General features: G+C 47.7%; 1 protein-coding gene across 5 annotated transcripts in view; it reads left to right on the top strand.

Annotated features, from left to right (window-relative positions):
- The first annotated feature begins 37 nt into the window (after window positions 1–37).
- Window positions 38–20,653, top strand: part of LOC106981241 (stimulated by retinoic acid gene 6 protein-like) — a 64,579-nt gene continuing 43,963 nt past the window's right edge. The window contains exons 1-2 of one of the 5 annotated variants that reach the window (XM_027039490.2): window positions 38–172; window positions 10,013–10,173. In XM_027039490.2, coding sequence (XP_026895291.1) covers window positions 10,154–10,173 — 20 coding nt within the window. In that variant the 5' untranslated portion in view covers window positions 38–172; window positions 10,013–10,153. Of the gene's footprint in view, window positions 173–9,830; window positions 10,174–16,005; window positions 16,143–20,653 lie in introns of those variants that run through there. The other 4 variants (XM_053204916.1, XM_053204915.1, XM_053204914.1 and 1 more) reach the window with 4 other exon arrangements.

Below are 20,653 nucleotides of genomic sequence, written 5' to 3'. Positions count from 1 at the left end.
TCGTGCGCGCCGCGCCGCCACCCGGCCCGCCCCGCGGCCGCTGATTGGCCGGGGCTCCACCGCGGGGCGCCTCAGCCGGCTCCCTGGCCTGGGACCGGAGCGGAGGGATGGGCTCCCGGCCGCCCCAATTCCGAGCTGGAGTGATGTCCTGAGACCTACTCTCCCAGACCTGGTGGGTTCTTGGGGGAAACAGACCACTCCAGGCGGGAACTTGCCCGAGCACGCTGTGGTAGCGCCCGGATTGGATATACGGTCTCCAGATCCAAAGCTAGCTCCAACTATCATGTCCCTTAATCCTCCTAAGAGGATCAGGCTTGTACAGACAATGGAGCATTGTTTAATTGCCACACCCCCCCCACCCCCGCATGCTACTAAAGTCACGGTATACTTCACAGTTAAAAATGACTTTGGTTGTGATGAGATATGGTCATCTATTTTGGGTTGACCTCGGACTTTCAAACTTTGCACAGCGTTTAACTGCACAAAACCTGCAGTTATTTAGCCAGTTTTCAATCCTTTTGTTACTACAAATAATGCTGTGATGAATGTCCTGGCTCACAAGCGTCAGCATATCTGTGGTTCGTGGGCAGTGCATGTTGGACAGATATGGTAGCCCAGGTTTTTGTAGTCAGATATTTATTCATGTGGCCTCTGCTTGAAGCCAGGCTCTGTGTATTCTATCCCTGGCCCAGTTCTGGCAGGGGACCCAAACAGGACACCCTAGGGAGTCCTGATTGCTGGAGTTTGATGTGTGGCCAAGTGAAGACATTGGATGGAGGGAGGGACTTGCTGACCAAGCTGTATGGATGGCTCTTCCTGCCTTTACACCTTAATCCTCATTTGCCCTGTGCAGTTTTTCCTTTTTCTGAACTCTTAGAGATGGAGGGGCCTTTTGGATTGTTGTCCATTTTCCTATAAAACTGTCTGCAAGCCCATAGCCCAGTGAACTCTGGGTCCCAGAGTGCCAATTAACACTGTGGGCAACATCTGTGGGCCCCATGAGATTATGGGAAAAAGAAGAGATGAGTTCTCCTGGCAGGGAAGGGGGTTGAGGCCCCTCTGTTGTCTGGCAGGTAGTGAGTTCCTGTGGTGTGAATTTCTACCTTCTCTGCTCACAGCTGGCATACAGGGGAGGCTAGCTCATACTGCACTTAGGGGGGATGCAGGCATCCTCAGAAGCTGCTGAAGTGGGTGTGAATGTCCCAGTCTGAGGAGCTAAGGAGAGGAGTTAGGGTCAGCAGAGATTTCTCCATAAATGGGCCATAGACTTGAATCTCAAGTGTAACAGTCAAGCCATTCATAGAAGGCCCTCTTCCAGGCTGAGAGAAAACAAAATCCCTGCCTCCAAGCCCCTGGTGGGTCATTCCAGAGCAGAGAGAGGGGTGGGTTTTCATGCATGGGAGAGGGGGTTATAGAAGGACAGATTTCAATTTGATACTGTGTAAGAGGGAGCATAGCCAGATGTGGAGCTCTTTAAAGATGGAAATTTACATGCTGAGCAGCCAAGATATGATAGAGGATTTGCCCTCCTGCTGTACATAACTATAACACCTAGAAAAATTAATACAACAACTGTTTGCAGGTACTGGCCTTGAATGGGGATAGCTGGGTGGATTCAAATGAAGCAGATGAAGTTGAGAATCTTGAGCCTTTGAGTTATTCTAAGCACCCCCCCCCATTTTTTTTTCTGCCAGTGGAATTAGTTTGCCAATTGTGTCTGAGAAGATTCACTTTCTCTTGGTTAAGGACCCTGTGATGAAGTTACCCAGGGCTGTTACCTTGCAAGGCATACCCTTTCTCTTCAAGGCCTACCCCACCTAGGGTGCTCGGGTGGCTCAGTTGGTTAAGCGTCGACTTTAGCTCGGGTCAGGATCTCACAGTTTGTGAGTTCTAGCCCTGCATTGGGCTCTGTGCTGACAGTGCGGAGCCTGGAACCTGCTTCTAGTTCTGTGTCTTCTCTCTCTGTCCCTTCCCCACTCATGCGCTCTCTTTCTCTCTCTCTCTGTCTCAAAAATAAACATTAAAAAAAAAAAAAAAAAAGACTTACCCCGCCTGCCTCTTGTGGCCACTAGACTCTCAACTGGCATTGGAGTTCCACATGCTTGAGCAGGGCAAATACAAAGTCTAATCTGAAAAGATAGAGCGTTTATACCACAAAAATGTCAGGATTTTGCCAAATTACATTGCAGCAACTTGGGGAGTATGTGCAGGAATGGATTCTAAGGGTGAAAGACCAAAGAGGACAGAATATAACTCTTGATTGAGTTGATGTAGGTGTTCTGGGTTCAGTGTTTTGGTTGGTGTAGCTGGGGGTGACTGTATAGTTTACTTAGCTGCTTAAATGAAACTGAGGCTTAATGATGATCTGTAATCAGTTAAGTTGAGATACCAGTACTTCCCTAGTGTGTTGTAAAGGAAGAAATAAAAAAGGCTTAGGGAAGATCTTGAAATAAATGAATTATGGACACCCTGCACAACCACCCACTACATTCCCCAAGGGACTCCAGAGGACATCTCCCCTATGACATTGGGAAGTTCATTAACAAGGGGAGTTCTGGTATCCTTGAAAAGCTCGGTGTGTGCTCTCCTCTGTTGGCATATATGATTGAGAGATGCCACCCTTGAGATGTCCCCTAGGGATGGGGGGATTGCAGAGGAGCAGAAGCCAAGTGGCAGCACTTAACTGCCAAAGACATAGCAGGGTGCAGCTACCATGATGGCCAGTAGGATGAGGTGACATCCTTGTTTTGACTCACAGGGATCTTTGGCAGTGTCTGGTTGTCACAGTGTCCCTAGGAAAGAAAGAGTGGACATCCTCCTAAAATGTTACTTGCTGCACACAATAGGAAAACTGGTGTCCAAAAGCTGATTTGAATCACCAGGGTGTCTTATCCAGTTTTCAGACCTAATGTAGAAGAGGTCAGGTCCCCTTGCAGAAGGATGCTATTCAAATTCTATAAATCCTCCCTAAGGCCTAACTAGAAGGATATCTGTCCATTTACTAGAGTGGCTCCCTGTAGCCCATAGTGAAAGGAAGGGGGCATTGCCTCACTCAGGGCCCACATTCAAATCACAGTGAACCCCCCTGTGGTTACTTCCCAGGCCCTGCATAGAAGAGACGCATTGGCAACTGGCAGAATCTCCACATGAGTTCTGTGACACGTGGAGTCAGGGCTATTATAAGAGGCAGGGCCGGGTGAAAGCCCCTTGAACTTTACCTTTTCACCTGGAGAGTTAGCAGCTGCCATCAGCTTCCTCATAAATAACTGAAGGAGGAGTCACCTTGCCACAGGGAGGATTCATTTTCTTAGAAGACAGCACAGTCTAGTCTCACTTGAGGAAAGCATTTGTCTCCTTTTAACATGCCCTTAGCTCTGCTCCTTTCAAAGTAATAGTATGTCATTATTGTGCTAAGGAGCATTTGGTCTCTTCTGGAGCCAGTGTCAATATAGAAATGTACACTTGACCCTTGAGCAACATGGATTTGAACCATGCAGATCCACTTGTATGCAGATTTTTTATAGTATAGTGCTGTAAATGTGTTTTCCTTGTGGTTTTCTTAATAACATTTTCTTTTCTCTAGCTTACTTTATTGTAAGAATACAGTATTCAATGACATATAATTTTTATATGTCAATTCATGGCATATAGAATATGTGTTAGTTGACCATGTTATTGGTAAGGCTTCGGATCAACAGTAGGCTATTAGTAGTTAAGTTTCAGGGAGTCAAACTCCCAAACTATGCAGGTTTTCAACTCTGCAGATGGTCAGTGCCCCTAACCCCTCCACGCTGTTCAAGGGTCAACTGTAGTTGTTTTTTTCTTATTCTCTTCTCAGATGTCTCCCTGTTGCAGGGGAGATGGTTCTCTGTTCATCCTGCTGCATCACATCCCTAATTTGTAGATTCACTGATTCATTTTCATTCAACAATCTCTCAGAGGGCCTGCTACTGCTTGCCAGGCCTGTGCGGGGTACTGGGGTGGGGGGCGGGGTAGATGAGTAAGCCAGGTGCTGTGTGCTCAAGAAGGTGGCCTCAGGAAGGCAGATTGGAGGCAATAAATAAACGCTAGTTCAGAAAAGTGCTTGGGGAAAAGAGTCCACCTTCTGGAAAACATGTTCCCTAAACTGATCCTTGAGGAGCCAGAAAACGTTGTCTAGAGAGAGGGAAAGCTGTGTGGCTGAAAGCTTGAAGACCAGAGAGAACATGGCACAGCCAGGAACGAGGAGAAGTCTCAGCCCAGCTGCGGTGCTGTGGAGAGTGCAGAGGCCAGGAAGGTCAGTGAGGGCCAGATCACTGTCCTGGCTCAGCCAGCTAAGCTTGGAAACATGGAATCCAGGCCAGTAGCTCAGGCCTGTGTTGCTGTCTGACAGACTGACCCTTTAAAGGTGTGGGGTGAAAAGGGATAGGAAATACGCACTGAACAATCAGAGGATAAGTCTTTGAGGAGAGTCCTTCCTGGTTCTCTGTTCTCTTCAGCATCTTTTCCCAGAGCTTCTACCAAACGCAAGGTTTGTGTTGTGGCCACCTGTGCACATTGCCACCTGGTGGACAATGCAGGGATTACAGACCTAGCAATAACATTCCTCATTCATTAGTTCCCTCTATACTTTCTAATAATTCAAATGAACCAACGTGCCAAGATAAAACACTCTCGGTTAGGAGGAGAGAACAGAAATGGATACAGATAATCATTGTGTGCTCAGAGGTATGAGTCTCCCTCCCTGAAGCAATGGGGTTCTTGAGGGAGATCAGGGAAGGCTTCACAGAGGTGATATCTGAGCTGGGTCAAGTAGGAAGAAAGGGTCTTTAGAGACCACCTCTGACATCCTCACTTTACAGAGGGGTGTTACTGAAGCACAGGATGGGAAGAAACTTACTCAAAGTTACAGAACCTGCAGAACCAGAGCAGAGCTGGGGCGAGGACCCAGGTCTCTGGGTGTCCTGGCCCAGAACTCCTTTTCCAGTACGTGGTTTGCCTTCAGTTTAAATGGGTCCCTCTCCTGGTGCTATGGAAATAGCCTTTGCAGGGTCGGTCTGCTGCTCCGGGCTGTTCCTGTGCAGCCGCAGCCCAGCACCTTGACCCAGTGTGCCTTCTTGTGCAATAATTTCATTGTCTGCATTCCATCTGTGATCAGTTGCAAAGCACCAAAATCTTCCTCAGGGAGGACACTGTTCTTGAGCCAAGATCTTGGCCAACATGGGAAGAGGGCCCAAGTTATGTCCCTAGAGCACCTATCCTCAGAGACTGGCATACTTCTTGGCACACAGGTACTTCGTAAATATTGTGACATGAATGAATGGGTGAGGGCAGGGTTGGCGGATGGTGCCTGTGAGGTCAGTCCAGATATCCTGTGGACTTATCGAGAGTTGAGTCTAGTCCAGGAAGATACAGGCCAAAGTCACAAAGGTCACTGAATGCCCAGTTAAGGAGTTTGTCTTTCTTCTACCAGCAGGGGGAGCCAGGCTTATTTGTGACAGAGAAGAGACAGGATCAGACTATAAATTTCATTTCATTCTTTTTCAAAGTGAGAAAAATTGTCCCTAGTCGGGGGTCATACCCGCTCCCAAAAGTCATCATTGTTACTTAATGAAGAAATTGCACTAGATCATCTGGATATCTGGGTTCTTCTGTTTCTAAATTTAATAATTAAGCTGGCCATATGTCTTTGGAATAAATAGAGGCTGTTCTGTGATAAGCTCCCAATGCTCAGGAAATAAGCATGGCCTTTGTGAGGTGCTGCTGGATTCCCTTCTGTCATGTCACCAGAACTCTGAACCCTGCTAAATACATGGTTGCAAGATAGTAAGTCTGCCTAACCTGGGTTCTTTCCTCGCTCTCTGCCAACCACAGCACCATTACATAGCTCCTGGGAAGAGGTCTCTAGTGGAGTACTATAGGGCTCTATTCTATTCAGGGTTTTTATCAATAACCTGGATGAACTCAGCAGAAGTATCCAAATGCCCTCAAACTTCAAAAGGGATAGATGTGCGTTGATGTGCATTGGATAGAAGAAGCAATATTCAGAAAGGTTGCATAAGTTAGAACGGTAGAGGGAAATCAGATGTTGAAATGTTCTACAAATAGACGTCAAGTTCTTTATTTAGATTCAACACTAAAATGAAAAAACGTGAGGGAGGGTAAATTAAATCTATCCTACAAGGTTGTGTCCAGGTTCAAAGGGGTCATGTCTGGAGCATCGTAATTCCTTAGAAACAGGTCCCTATTACTATGGATGAAATTTTGCTGAACTTGAGCATTTTAAAACAAGTGTTTTAGCCTTTCTCCCACTTTAAAGTGGCTGCCTTCCCAGCCTCCCCAGGGCAGTTGGTGGCAATTCAGTAATGACCCTTCCTTAATAGTGTAAAGAGAGGAATTGTAGAATTGAGGGAAACCACTATTATAATCCAAGAATTTAAAATAGTCATTTGAAGCCCAGACACTGGAGCCAGCAAGCACCTGGAAGATGGGCTCTCCTGGAAGAGATAGCATCTCCTTGTGTCTGGAAGGAGCTCACTTTGCAATTCTTTTCTCTGAACCATGTGGCGTGAATACACCAAGAACTGCTTCTTCCAGGGAAGGAGAGAGCCTTGTTTTCGAGGAAACACATTTCCAGTGTTTCTTTGTTTCTGGACATCCAATAACAGAGTTATATTGGACCCAATCCTCATATGTCTCTGACTTTTTCATTTTCCTTTCATTTTTTTCAATTTTGAGAATAAGCATTTACAAGGCCTCCCCTGTATCCCAGATGCATTGAACCAGATCTAGTCATGGCTTTAAAGCCACTATGATCTATGAGGGGAGCTGAGACTCAGACACAGTGACCTGTGATGTGACTGTATACTCTGTGTCCCAGTCAGTACCCAGCAGAGAGTAGGTGTCCCCAGGTGGCTGAGGTTCACTGAGTGTTTAATATGTGTCACGCACCCTCCTAAACGCTTTATGTGAATTAACCCATTTCAACTTCACATGACCATGCAGCATGAATACCTTATCTCAGATTAAACTGAAAATCAGAGAGGTTAACAGTAACTTGGTCAGAATTATCCAGCTAGGACACAACGGAGCTGGCCCCAAAGTTCTCACTCAAAATCCCTGCAGCTGAGTGCTTCTCCATAAATATGTGTTACGTAGCAAATAAAGAAGGCCTCCATATGTGCCATAAAAGAGATGTAGACCACGTCAAGAAAAGGAAGATTACACCATAGTGACCAGGAGACACTTGGTGACAGCTATTATGCTTGAACTAGGACTTACTGAACAAAAACGCTGGTGATAAGCAGGAGGGGGAGAAGGTGGTCCACGTAGGAGTGAAGAGATCAAACACATATGGCCTGAACTTGTCAGTTGTGGTGTCTGTTTGCTCCCTGCATGATCCTCTCCCACTCTACCATAGGTGATCAGACCAGGGGTGTTATGGACTGAATTATGTCCGCCCCTCCAATTCACATGTTGAAGCCCTAACCCCAGTATTTTAGGGTGTGTTTGAAGATTGGAACTTCTAAAGAAGTAGTTAAAATTAAAATGAGGCCATTAGGATGGGCCAAATCCAATCTGATTTGTGTCCTCCTAAGAAGAGGAAATTAAGATACCAGGGACACGCAGGTACAGGGGAGAGGCCACGTGAGGACAGTGAGAAGGCAGCACTATGCAAGCCAAACTGAGAGGCCTCAATAGAAACCAAACTTGCTGATACCTTGATCTTGGACATCTAGCTTCCAGAATTGTGAAAGAATAAATTTCTGTTGGGTAAGCCCCACTGTGTGGTGGTATTTTTTATGGCAGCCCTTAGCAAAGTAAGAAAGGGCTGTAAGACTGAACCAAAGACAGAAGAACATAGACTGGCCTGTGACCTACTTGGGGATAAAGAGAAACTGGGGCAGAGCTTTTCTGTTATCGGTTAGAACTGGGGTACCCTGCAAAGGAGGGGGGTAGTCAGCAGTGGTGAGTTGAAGCCACAAGAGAGCAGAAACCATAAAAAAGCAAATGTGCTGAACCATAAAAGAGATTGAAGCAAAAATGCCAAGAGGAAGAGAGAGAGAGAGATGAGAAAGACCCCTCAGCCACGGGCGTGGAGGGACCGTTCCCAAGAGTGGCTTCAGTTTCTAGCTCATTCCCAGGTTGGGTCCCAAACCCCTGTGGGGGAGTATTAGGAAACCCACCTGGCTAAAGGCAACTTGAGTGGACTCTGTTCCTTCTGAAAGATCCAGAGAAGTGTGAAAGGCTGTGTTTAGTGACAGATTGGCAACTCACAAAAAGTGTAATGTGTTCAGGAAACTAGTGGAGATCAGGCTGGAAAAGCAGGTTGAAGCAACTCCTTGGAAGGTTTGGAATGCCAGGGGCAGGAGTGCAGGCCATGGGAGGGCGCTTGGCAAGGGTGAGGAAGGTCCTTGTCTCCTAGTGTTGATGCAGGGCCCTAGGCTCCTTCTGCATTGTGGCTGCACCATTCCAAACACCACCTCCTCCGAGCAGGCGGAAGGGAGATGAGGAAGCCAGCCCTCCCACACAGAGGTGAAGGGATGGGGGAGAACCACTGGGAGGCAGAATGAATGGAGCGAGACCAGGGGAGGAGCCACAGAAAACTTATGGGGGATGAGAGCGGGGTGGGGCCATTACCTGGCCTAGGAGCTGATGGATGTGGTGAACTGACAGACGGGGACATCTGGGGTCTAGTTCCCATTTGGCCTGGAAGACCATTTGGGAACAGTGTGGCCATTGAGAATCCATGGCCATTGTGGTAACTGGGAAATCTTAATTCATCCTCAGCAGCAAGAGGCATGCTCTGCCCCGATCAGGATGCAGCCACACCTTATATTCCTGCATCTGTGTGTGTGTTATTTGGTTCTTGGTCCCGCTGACAAGTGCTTAACTCTTTCTCTGTGTCTCAAGGTCAGCCTCCCAAGACAGATGGTCTGCTGGGCAGAGTGTCCATCACAGATAATAGGTTGACATAGTTTATGACAGGCTGCTCTTGGGCCCGGCACCTGGTCCAGTGGGCAGTGCCCTGGGGCAGAGTCCTGTGGCACCAGGGCGTCTGCTCATGCCCTTGGCACAGCTCTGCGGGCATGGCAGGCTTTCTGAGGCTTGGCCAATCCCGTGAGTACACTTCCCCTCCTAAGCCTTAGTTTGCTTGCCCTTCAAATAAAGGACTTGGACCCCATGATGCTTACAAGCCCTCCATATTCTGTGCCGCATCAGCTAGGGCAACATTTGCTATAATGAATAAGCCCACGCTTGCTGGCTTATTGCAGTAGAACTTCATTTCTTGCTCACGGACCAGTGTGTGAGAGGACAGTTGGTGCAGAGGACAGATTCCTCTACATAGTGACTCAGGAACCCAGGCTCCTTCCATCCCATTGCTTTAGGGTGTTTGAGTCCAAAACCAGCAGATGGAGAAGAAGGTACTAAAGACACACTTGCTTTGGCCCAGAAGTAACTCCTATCATCTCTGCTCACATTCCATTGGTGAGCCTTAGTCCCATGTCTGTTCCTAGATGCCGGGGCCTGGGGAGTGTGGCCCTGGCTGGACAGATGCTTCCAAGCAGCAGCCTCACTTTATGAAAAGGGAACAGGAATCCTGGTGGACAGCTAGCTGGTTCTGTTGCATGGGTGGGGTTCAGTTTTGAACTTGTCTCCAGCCTCTTCTCCCAGCAATGGGTGACCTTGTTTCCAAGGAGAATCTTGAAGCCCGTGGTCCTAGTTTCCCACTTTATTGCCTTGAGGCAGAGTCCTACTTTATTACCTGTCATAATTTTTATAGCTAGCCAAAGAGGCCTTTGCTGCTGGGCAAAGTTCTGATAGCTCAGGGGGCCCACTGCCCACACGAGGGGGCTAAAAGAGATAGCAAGTGTGCAGGAGAGAGGAAATAGGAGGGATGCTCCTGCTTTGCAGGAGAAGAGGAGGAAGGGCAGAAAAATAACCAGTTATGTTCTGAAACAAGGAAGAAGGCCGCCTGCCTGCTTCCATTTCTCTGGTAAATATTTGACTGGATGTTTGCCTTTTCTCTGAGGTTTTTGGGTGCTGTGAAGAGAACTGGGCAGAACACCAGAATATCAGAAGCAGTCAATAACCAAGAGGCCAGAGAAGCTCAAAGAACAATCCAGAGAAGGAGATCGCTCACTGGGACCACAGGCAGTGCTTTCCCACCAAGATGATTTCTGCAAACTCCAGGTGAGTTATCAGGTCACACGGGACACACAGGACACACAAGTCACACAGGACAACCACATGTTCATGGCAACTGTCTTCTTTGATGTCGGTGATTCATGGAAGCTGGGAGAAAGGCATAGGTTTAGTTGGTTTATAGGTTTAGTTAGGTTTATATATGTGGGTTATATATATGTGGTTATTGTTGGTTTATAGGTTTAGTTAGGTTTATATATGTGGGAAGAAACCATGGATGGGTTCCTGGGTCAATGAACAGGTTTCTGTTTATCTTCAGTTTGGAGCCAGAGTAGAATGGGAAGAGCCCAGGTATGGTGTTGAAAGACCTGAGTTGGAATCCTGGCTCTGTAGTTTCTGGGAAATCTGAAAACTTCAGTTTCCTCACCTATAAGTCAAGTGTAATATCCCCAGCTTTGTGAAGATCATGTGAAAAAAGAATGTGAAAGGATTTGAGGTCTGTGAAGTCCTGTACAAATGCCAGGAATTAAGAATTCTCACATTGAAACTTGTCTCCAGCCAAACATTGAAACTTAAATATTTAATTAAAAAAAATTTTTTTAATCTTACTTAAGTCTTAAAAGACCTGAAAAGACTAGCCCAAAATATGACAGAAAGTAGAACTGTCACTTTCTGGTGTCGTCGTGTGTCTGGTTAGATTGTCTAGGGATGCCATGGAGGGTGAGAGAAGAGGCATCGTGGAAAGACAGACAGAGTCTAGACTGTCTAATGTGAGTCCCTTGGGAAAGCAGATGAGGGTTTCCCCACTGTCTGCAGGTAGAGCTTCCTTCCTATGAAACCTTTCATGAGACAGAATGCTATCAAGCCATTACGTGGAAACATTTTTGAGCATTCCCAGACTCCCAAAATAACCTCTCTTAGGCTTTTCTGTTGCCTTCGGACACATCTTGCCAACAGGTGCACAAAAATAGATGGAGATGAAGTTCCAATGCTCACAGACAGTTCAAAGCTCTGGTGGCTTGATGGAGATGCTGAGTGTGCTCCCTGGGGAAGGAGCTTGGTGGGACCCATCTCCCTACTGGGGTGCCTGCTGCTTCTATAATGGCTCGCTGCAAAACAAACGCCGAACACTATTTTTGCTTTTGGCCTTTTCTCATAAAGGGGAAAATCCTCTTTGGATTTCTTTCGGTTAGTGAAAACAAGTAGTAGTGTAGGTCGTTTATAAAAGCAAAGTGGCATAATGTAAACTTTTGAAAAGTGGGGCATACCTGTACCTGGAGTCCTGGGCACAGGGAAGGAGGGACGAAGCGTGAGGGCAGTGGGTAGAGAAGGACATGGGACAGGAAATAAACCAGAGGGTGGCCTGAAGGACAGGTGGACGGAAAGGAGAGTCAGCTAAGTGCTGGGGGACACGAATTAGGAAGCCTGAGGGCATTGGTCTCTTTCTCCCCTCATTCCAGCCGGGCTCCTTGGGCTAGGAGGGAAGGGCTAAGAGGGAGCAGGGGTGTGTGGCTGGATGTGGACTTCAGGAAGGTCCCTCTGGTCACGGGGTAGAGGAGGGATGAGGGGGCAGTGCGGGAGGTATGGGACGTGGCAGGGATTTGACCCTGAAGTCCAGGTGAGGGTGAGGGGAGCCTAGACTGTGATAGTGGCTTTGGGGACAGAGACATGTCTGGATTCAGCAGGGATTGGAGGGTCTACCTGACAGGGCTTGATCTGGGGGCGTGTTGGAGAGCGTGCCTCTGCATCTCTGGCTTGGCCTAATGAGTGGACAGTGGTGCCATTCCTGACATGAGGTTTCCCAAGGAGGAACAGATTGGCAGGACTGTTCAGTTGGGACATGTTAGGGTGGAGTGCCACGGGACATCCCAAACAAGATGACCAGGAGGCAGGCAATTGGCTATATGGTCTGGACTCAGAATAAAAGTCTGAGCTGGACCCCGAGAATGTGGCCCACCCCATGGGCCCGGTACCCTCTGGGCCCCAGACATTCTTTCAAAATCAGCCCCATGCCCTCCAGGGCCTCCATGCACTCCTCCCAGGACCGCCTCTTTATCATGGTCATCTCCCCGGATCCCAGGCTGGCTTGTCCGGCTCTTCTTATAGGGCAGGGCTCAGGCCTGAGCACATCATCCAGATTTGTCTGCCCAGTAAAGAGTAGGGGGTCACTGTCTTCTCTGAGGACCCCAGACACAGAACCTTTATCAATGTCTTCATGTAATTTTATTTTATTTATTTTTTTTTAAATTTTTTTTTCAACTTTTTTTTATTTATTTTTGGGACAGAGAGAGACAGAGCATGAACGGGAGAGGGGCAGAGAGAGAGGGAGACACAGAATCGGAAACAGGCTCCAGGCTTTGAGCCATCAGCCCAGAGCCTGACGCGGGGCTCAAACTCACGGACCGTGAGATCGTGACCTGGCTGAAGTCGGACGCTTAACCGACTGCGCCACCCAGGCGCCCCTCTTCATGTAATTTTAATGTGTGAGTCTGTTTCCTGTTTAGAAAATATACAAAGGTTTCAAATTCCAGCTCTGCCACTTGCAAGCTGAGTGACTATGGGTATTTACTTCACCTCTCCAAAGCCTCAGTTTTCCCATCCATGAAGTGGGAATAATAGTCCTTGCTGCACAGGCTGTGAAAGGATTAAGTGAGATAATAACTATAAAACCGTAGCCCCATGCCTAGCACGGGATGAACCTTCAATAAACGGTACCTAATATTACTGTTATTTTATTAAGGGAGAAGAAATGAAAATGAACGTTGCTTTATTGGACGTTTAATAGAGTAGGGAGTACAAAAAGGGGCTTTTATCTTCCTCAGTCATACATTTTTGTGTGTCAACTCTCTCTGAACTTCTCAGACGTGGGTGCAACACCCCCCCATACTCACCGTCTGAAGCAGGGTGCCCAGCCAGGCTGACCATTCCTAGCTTTGCAGTAAGCTCAAAATGAATGGGCAAGGTGAAAGCAGAGGAGAGGAAGCAGAGACCTGGACACAGAGGGACAAACAGGGGGGTCTTGGGAGAAAATGGAATAAAGACACAAAAGACCAATTAATACTTCATCTCTGATCCTCACAGCTTCACGTTAGTATCTGTGTTTGAGTCCCCCTATGGACAAGTGACAGCCTGTTTCTGAACCTCGCTCTCTAAGGATCCAGCAAGACCTCGGGGATGAGAACACTGTGTGGACCATAAAGCCCCAATCTTTCCCATGGTGCCTGTAGCTTGGCACAGGGGACCATCCCATGGCTCATGCCCCAGTAGAGAGCTCTGTTCCCAACCTGGCCAAGCTGATTCTGTCTCTCTGAGACACTGGTGGACCCGGGGCACCCAGCCAGGGTGTCCAGCTTTTTTGTACAATGGCTTCTGTGTCTCTCAATAATGCTGGTGCTACCCTAGGAGAGTGCCCCCGGGCTCCCCTGGGGGCCAGGCTGCTGCTTGAAATCTACCTCTAGCTTGTGGAACAGCATCTGGGAGAAGCAGCTGCAGGGAAGGGGGATGCAGGCCTCAGTTAACAAGGCACCTTTCATACCCATTCTTTTAAAAAATTTTTCTTTAAAGTTTATCTTGAGAGAGAGAGGGAGTGCTTGTGTGTGCACATGAGTCAGAGAGGGGCAGAGAGAGATAGAGGGAGAGAAAATCCCAAGCAGGCTCTGCACTGTCAGTGAGAGCCCTATGGCAGGGCTCGATCCCATGAACCATGAGATCATGACCTGAGCCGAAATCAAGAGTCGGACGCTTAACTGACTGAGCCACCCGGGCACCCCCATACCCATTCTTTAAATAATACAGGGAAGTGATGGAATTCCACCCATTCCACAGACAAGCAACTGAGGCTTCAGAAGGACAAATGATTCACCCCAGGTTGCAAGTTCTTTGATTCCAAATCCCAGGCTCTTCCCTCCAGATAGATCTGAGGTCTCACTTGAGCATGAAAACACCCCATACATGCCCTCAAAAGGAGGTTACTGACCTAGGGCTGACCATTTCTAGTGGTACAACAAGGTCAAAATCAACGGGCACAGTCAAGGCCAAAGAGAAGGAAATGGATTTGGACACACAGAGGAGATAGCCCTGGGGGAAAAAAATGGAATAAAAACAGGATGTGTATGTATTTCTCCTGATTCCCAGAGAGTCACAGAAAGTAACAGAGACAAAGCATCGAGGAGTAAGAGGGAATCACAGAGAAGACACATAGAACTTTCTGGAAAGGCTGTCAGAGGCAGGCCTGAAGTGGGGTTGTGGGGCTGGGAAGAAAACAAGAGATCTGTCGGCAAGGTGGCTGCCTGTGTGGGTTTTATGATAGTCCTGGGCTTAATTTTATCTTATTTAAACAATTTAAAGTTTTAAAATTGGAAGTATGTATATTTATACAAAAGAAGAGGGACTAGTATATTAAACTCATGTACATATTCCCATTGCCAGATTCCATGGCCAGTCTTGTTTCAGGGGCACCCCCTCTTCCAGGCAACCCAGCATCTCATCATGGATTTCAGTTTTGAAAGGAAGTTTGCTTTCCCCCATGGAATTCTAGAAGCTGTGCACAAATGACCCACACACAAAGTCAGCTCTTCACAAGCCCCCATGAGCCTCTCGTCTTCATCTGACAGAATCCACATTACCCTGGCCACAGAAGTGGAAAATTACATTGAAAGGTCCTAGAATGTGAGTCAGAAAGTACCTATGTGAGGGTCCACATTGCTAGGGTTCAAGTCCTGCTGGCTCCTCCACTTATTAGCTGAGTAGGCTTGGATGAGCTTCCTGATCATTCAGTGCCACAGTTTTCTTATCTGTGAAATGGGCTGATAATAGTACCTCTGTCACAGGACTGTCAGGAGGATGAAGTTAGTTAATAAATGTGTAGCCCCTAAAGCATAGTTTGGGGCACAGTGGGCCTTTGAGAAATGTTATCTGTCCCTCTACCCACTTAGGGAACGTTAGTGAGCACCTACTGGTGCCACATGCTGGGCCAGGAGCTGGGCATGCGGAGATGCATGAGAAGGGTCTCCGTCCCCAGGGAGCCCCCCATCCAGTGGGGACACAGACCCAGGAAAAGACACTTCTAAGCAGTGGCCTGGCTGCTATGACAGTGGGCTGTGTCCCAAGCAGTTCAGCCTTCTCCATTCACAAGTGGCCAGACTGAGACCCGCAGGCCCTCTGAGCCTAAGGAGCCAAGGCGCTCAGCAGCAGAGCCGGGTGGCCTGGAGGCAGTTGTTCCCGGCTAGTCCTCTTACATGAGGGTCTCAGAAGCGGGTGGGTCTGGAGGGTGGCGGGGCTATTCTGGGCAAAGGTGCTGTGCTTTGGGTCACCCTGCCAGCAGCATGGAAATGGGAGACGGGTCATGGGGTCAGGCGTGGGCAGCTGCCATGGCTACTGGTTAACCAGGTGAAGGACTTCGATTCAGCTCACTGCAGGGTCAGGGGCCAAGGGCAGAAGAGTCCCCAACACCCCGGTGCCTCGCGGGGGGCCGGGCTGGCTGCCCATGCCATGCACTGGATTGGGAAGGGCTGGCAGCAGACTCTCCAGGGACAGAGGAGCAGACAGGGTCTGGGGTCTGAGGAGGTAGAAATGGAGCCTGGGAGAGTTCCTTTTCAGCCCAACATAAGGCAAATCCCTTATCTTTGGTCAGAGCTGTGCAGAAGTGGGAAGGGGATGGAAAAGAAGATCAGTTCTCATTGAGCATGAGGCGAGCACTTGACTGTCACTGTGTCTGATCATCAGGCAGCCTGGAAAGGAGGCATTAGATCCACTTTCAGGAGGAGGAGAGTAAGGCCCGGAGAAGGCATGGCTCACCCACCATCACACGGCTGCTGGGGGTGGGGGGAGGGGGCTGGGCTCGCTCTCAGGTCTGCCTGGCTCCCTGTGCTTTTCCTCTAGGCCCCGTGAGATGGAAGGGTTGGAGAGGATTCCTACCCCTGGAAGTGCTGCCCGAGTGTGGGTGTGGGGCTGGGGAACGTCCTAAAAGGCATTCAAGCATCTGAAGGGGCTGGATTCCAGAGCTTCTAGGTGACCAGGTGGGTGTCTGTGATCCTGACTGAGTGGATGAATGTTCTATCTCAGGGGTGGACAGGAGGCAGCTGTGCCATACGCGTGTCCACCGCACCCAGCACTGCCGGTTTCTCAGTCTCCCTCCCCTCCTCCCCCTTCCTTCCTTCCTTCCTTCCTTCCTTCTTTCCTTCTTTTCATTCATTCATTCGGCACCTACTTGGATTTGTTATGTATGTACCTGTCCCAAGTCAGAAGCTGGGGGTAGGGCTGGAGTGGAAGATGGTTGGAGTTTAAAGCTGAGTGAAATGCTCCTTGCTTTGGAACAGCCCAGGCTAAAAGTGAACGCCGAGGCCTGAAGAAGGCCCCTGCAGCAGGAAGTGATGAGTGCCAGAGAGCGATGAGGCTAAGGAGTGGGGGTGGGGGGTCCTTCCCAAAGAGGCTGGAGGGACGGACTCTGGCACCAGGGAGACGAGCCAGGGCAGGAGGCTGGTGCAACACCCCGAAGGGCAGGTGATAAGGGCTAAAGAGTTTCCAGATGACCTCACCTGCTGTTACACGTCAGAGCAAGGCCTGGTGTTTGGGAACCCCTCCGTACAAGGACAAATACTTGCAGAAGGTGCAGTGAGTCAGAGGCCTTCGGGGATGGTGCACCCCAGGCCCGGCAATCACCTCATGGTCAGGGTTTCAAACGGCTGATGGACAACCATTAGTGGGCTGTAAAATTAATTTAACGGTTATGACCAGCACTTTACAAAATGGAATGGACCAGAACAAAATGAATAGAATTGAATCAGATTAAAAATAGTAGAGGATATGAAGGGTATTGTGTTACGAAAATTTGTTCTGCATGTTTGTGCACGGCTGTGTGTACACGCACACACATGAACTGGGTCATGGCTATAGTGTGTACTTGACCACAGCTATGACTCGTAGTCAGAAAACTTAAAAACACTGAACGGGGCCAAACTCCTCATTTTGCAGAGCATGGGAGAAGAGGGTTGGTTGGAGCACTGGCTCTGTCCTGTGTTTTTTCCTCTAAACTTACCTTTCTCCCAAAGCTTAGTTTATATTCAGACCAGTTTACAAACTTGAACAGCCTCCTTATTTTTGTCTGTGCCCAGAGCCAGGGCCACATCTGCCCAGCGGTGTGCCAGGGAATGTGTAACAACTGGCTGTCTGAGAAAAATACATACATATATTTAATATAAATTATACTGATATAATGGATGTATCACACAACTCACAGGTAATGAAATATACAATGCTCTTTATTACAGGTTCCATAGAATCAATTAATTCTTGCGGAATGCTTTCATCAATTTTTACTCAACTCTTTTATCTATAGCCAACCTGTAGTTGATGAATGAGCATAGTTTCAACATGAATGTTATTTGATATTTTTATTTACACTAATGAGTAAGACAAATGTGAAACAATGAAGGCAAGGGTTAGGTCAAAACTTCCCTCATTCATCAATCGACAGAAACTATTTCCTAGATAGGATAAGAGTTTTTGAATTCTGGGAGAATACTTCTTCAATTTTTTTTCCTGTTATTCACAGTGTAATAGCTACAAACATAGGTTTAAATGTAATCTTCATTATTAACATTTTCTCTGTCACTTTTTTAAAATGTTTATTTATTTTTGAGAGAGAGGGAGAGTGCACGCAGGGTGGGGGGCAGAGACAGAGAGGGAGAGAGAGAATCCCAAGCAAGATCTGCACTGTCAGCATGGAGCCTGATGCGGGGCTCGAATTCACGAACTGTGAGATCACAACCTGTGTGGAAACCAAGAGTCAGACGCTTAACCGACTGAGCCACCCAGGTGCCCCTTCTCTGTCACTTTATAGACAATCTACAAAACAATAAAGCAAGCCCTGATTTGTAGTGTCTGGCCTATTTGCATGGTGTAAATATTCCCGCTGTGGCCAGTTTCAAGGTGCATACATGAAGTCGCTGAATATGGGTGTGGAAAGAGATAACTCAGTAGCACGCCATAACATAGTTTCCATCACACACATGCAAGAGATGTAAATAACTTCAGGAGCATAGATAATAGTATAATGATTAGAAAGTGATGGGTTTTCAAGGGATACAGGAGTACTGATGCATAGGGGCACTAGTACCCCAATGTTTATAGCAGCACTCTCAACAATAGCCAAATTATGGAAAGAGCCTAAATGTCCATCAACTGATGAATAGATAAAGAAATTGTGGTTTATATACACATTGGAGTACTACAGGGCAATGAGAAAGAACGAAATATGGCCCTTTGTAGCAATGTGGATGGAACTGGAGAGTGTGATGCTAAGTGAAATAAACCATACAGAGAAAGACAGATACCATATGTTTTCACTCTTATGTGGATCCTGAGAAACTTAACAGAAACCCATGGGGCAGGGGAAGGAAAAAAAAAAAGAGGTTAGAGTGGGAGAGAGCCAAAGCATAAGAGACTCTTAAAAATTGAGAACAAACTGAGGGTTGATGGGGGGTGGGAGGGAGGGGAGGGTGGTGATGGGTATTGAGGAGGGCACCTTTTGGAATGAGCACTGGGTGTTGTATGGAAGCCAATTTGACAATAAATTTCATATATTGAAAAAAAAATAAAGACATCACCAAAATAAAAAAAAAGTGATGGGTTTTTGAATCTTTGCTACCTTTATTTTTAGCATAACTTATTTAATTATAAGTTTATATAATTTAGTTTTTTTTTTTTAATTTTTTTTCAACGTTTTTTATTTATTTTTGGGACAGAGAGAGACAGAGCATGAACGGGGGAGGGACAGAGAGAGAGGGAGACACAGAATCGGAAACAGGCTCCAGGCTCCGAGCCATCAGCCCAGAGCCTGACGCGGGGTTCAAACTCACGGACCGCGAGATCGTGACCTGGCTGAAGTCGGACGCTTAACCGACTGCGCCACCCAGGCGCCCCTATAATTTAGTTTTTAACAATGCTGGTGTTTCACAATGGGCCTGCGAAATTCCTGATAAGGTGATTCAAGCCAGCCTGAGCACACTATTACATCTGCCTGGAACTCTCATGCAGGATGGCAAGGAGGCTGTGCACCAGGGGATTGATGGGATTCCCAGAGGTGGGTCAGGGTGGCCCAGGAGCGGACAGCCCAACACACAGACTACTGCATTGCTGGAGGTGTCACAAGGACAGGCAGGCACCCACACACACACAAACACATGCAACATACATGCACACACACCTCTTCCTCCTTCCCTAATCCTTCTCTTTGCTGAGCACCAAGGTCCTGCAGCTGCCTGCCCACAAGGTGCCTGAACTCACTGAGTTTCACCTGAAATAGTCCTGGGCATCCTGACTTTTTCTCCTCACTGGCCCTCTCTGGGCCTCAGTTTCCTCAGGGAAGTTCCCTTGGAATGTTTTTTAAAAATTTTTTTTTAATGTTTATTTATTATTGAGAGACAGAGAGAGACAGAGCATGAGCAGGGGAGGGGCCGAGAGAGAGGGAGACACAGAATCTGAAGCAGGCTCCAGGCTCTGAGCTGTCAGCACAGAGCCCAATGTGGGGCTCGAACTCACGAATAGTGAGATCATGACCTGAGCTGAAGTCGGGCACTCAACTGACTGAGCCACCCAGGTGCCCCTGAATGTGTGTTTTTTTTTTTAATTTAAGTTCAAGTTAGTTAACTTATAGTGTAGTATTGGCTTCAGAAGTAGAATTTAGTGATTCAACACTTACATATAACACCCAGTGCTCATCCCAATAAGTGTCTTCCTTAATGCCCGTCACCCACTTAGCCCATCCCCCACCCACCTCCCTCCATCAACCCTCAGTTTGTTCCCTGTATTTAAGAGTCTCTTAGGGTTTGCCTGCCTCTCAGCAGACATTCCTGAGCCTCTCCGTGCCAGGCGCTGGGCTGACCTTAGGAATCAGAGATGAGTCTGTGGGGTGTGAAACCTCTCCTGGCTTCAGTTCCTTGTTTTACAAAGGAGATAACACAACCTGCCTCACGAGATTCGTGCAAGGATTAGATAATCTAAAATGGCAGAATTCCTAGGCCACAGTGACACATATTAAAGTGACATCCATCAAGGAAAGCTGTTATCATATGTTTAATTTATTACTATGGAAGGATAATGTTGGGGCCAAAGGAAGCAAGAGGACTGTGGGGCAGAGACCCCCCCGCCACAGGCAGGGGATCAGTAGGGGGTTGTTGGAGACAGGAGCTGGGAATTCAGACGACCTGTCATCTAGATGCACCAGCTGTATAGCACACCTCAGATTGGCCATCACAGCATTTTATTAATTAAGTAGTTTTTTAATTAATGAAGGGCACCTGGGTGTCTCAGTTGGTTAAGCGTCTGACTTTGGCTCAGGTCATAATCTCGCAGCTCGTGAGTTGGAGCCTCATGTAAGGCTCTCTGCTATCAGCACAGACAGAGCCTGCTTCGGATTCTCTGTCTTCTTCTCTCTCTGCCCTTCCCCCACTAGCTCGTGCGCCCTCTCTCGCTCTCTCAAAAATAAACATTTTTCAAAAAGGAATGTTTTAACTAATGAAAGATGTGT

Source organism: Acinonyx jubatus, chromosome D4 (assembly GCF_027475565.1).
Source record: "Acinonyx jubatus isolate Ajub_Pintada_27869175 chromosome D4, VMU_Ajub_asm_v1.0, whole genome shotgun sequence".
NCBI classification, from domain to species: Eukaryota; Metazoa; Chordata; class Mammalia; order Carnivora; family Felidae; genus Acinonyx; species Acinonyx jubatus.
The sequence above is the reverse complement of the archived record's forward strand: the minus strand, read 5'-3'. Positions and strand labels throughout refer to the sequence as shown.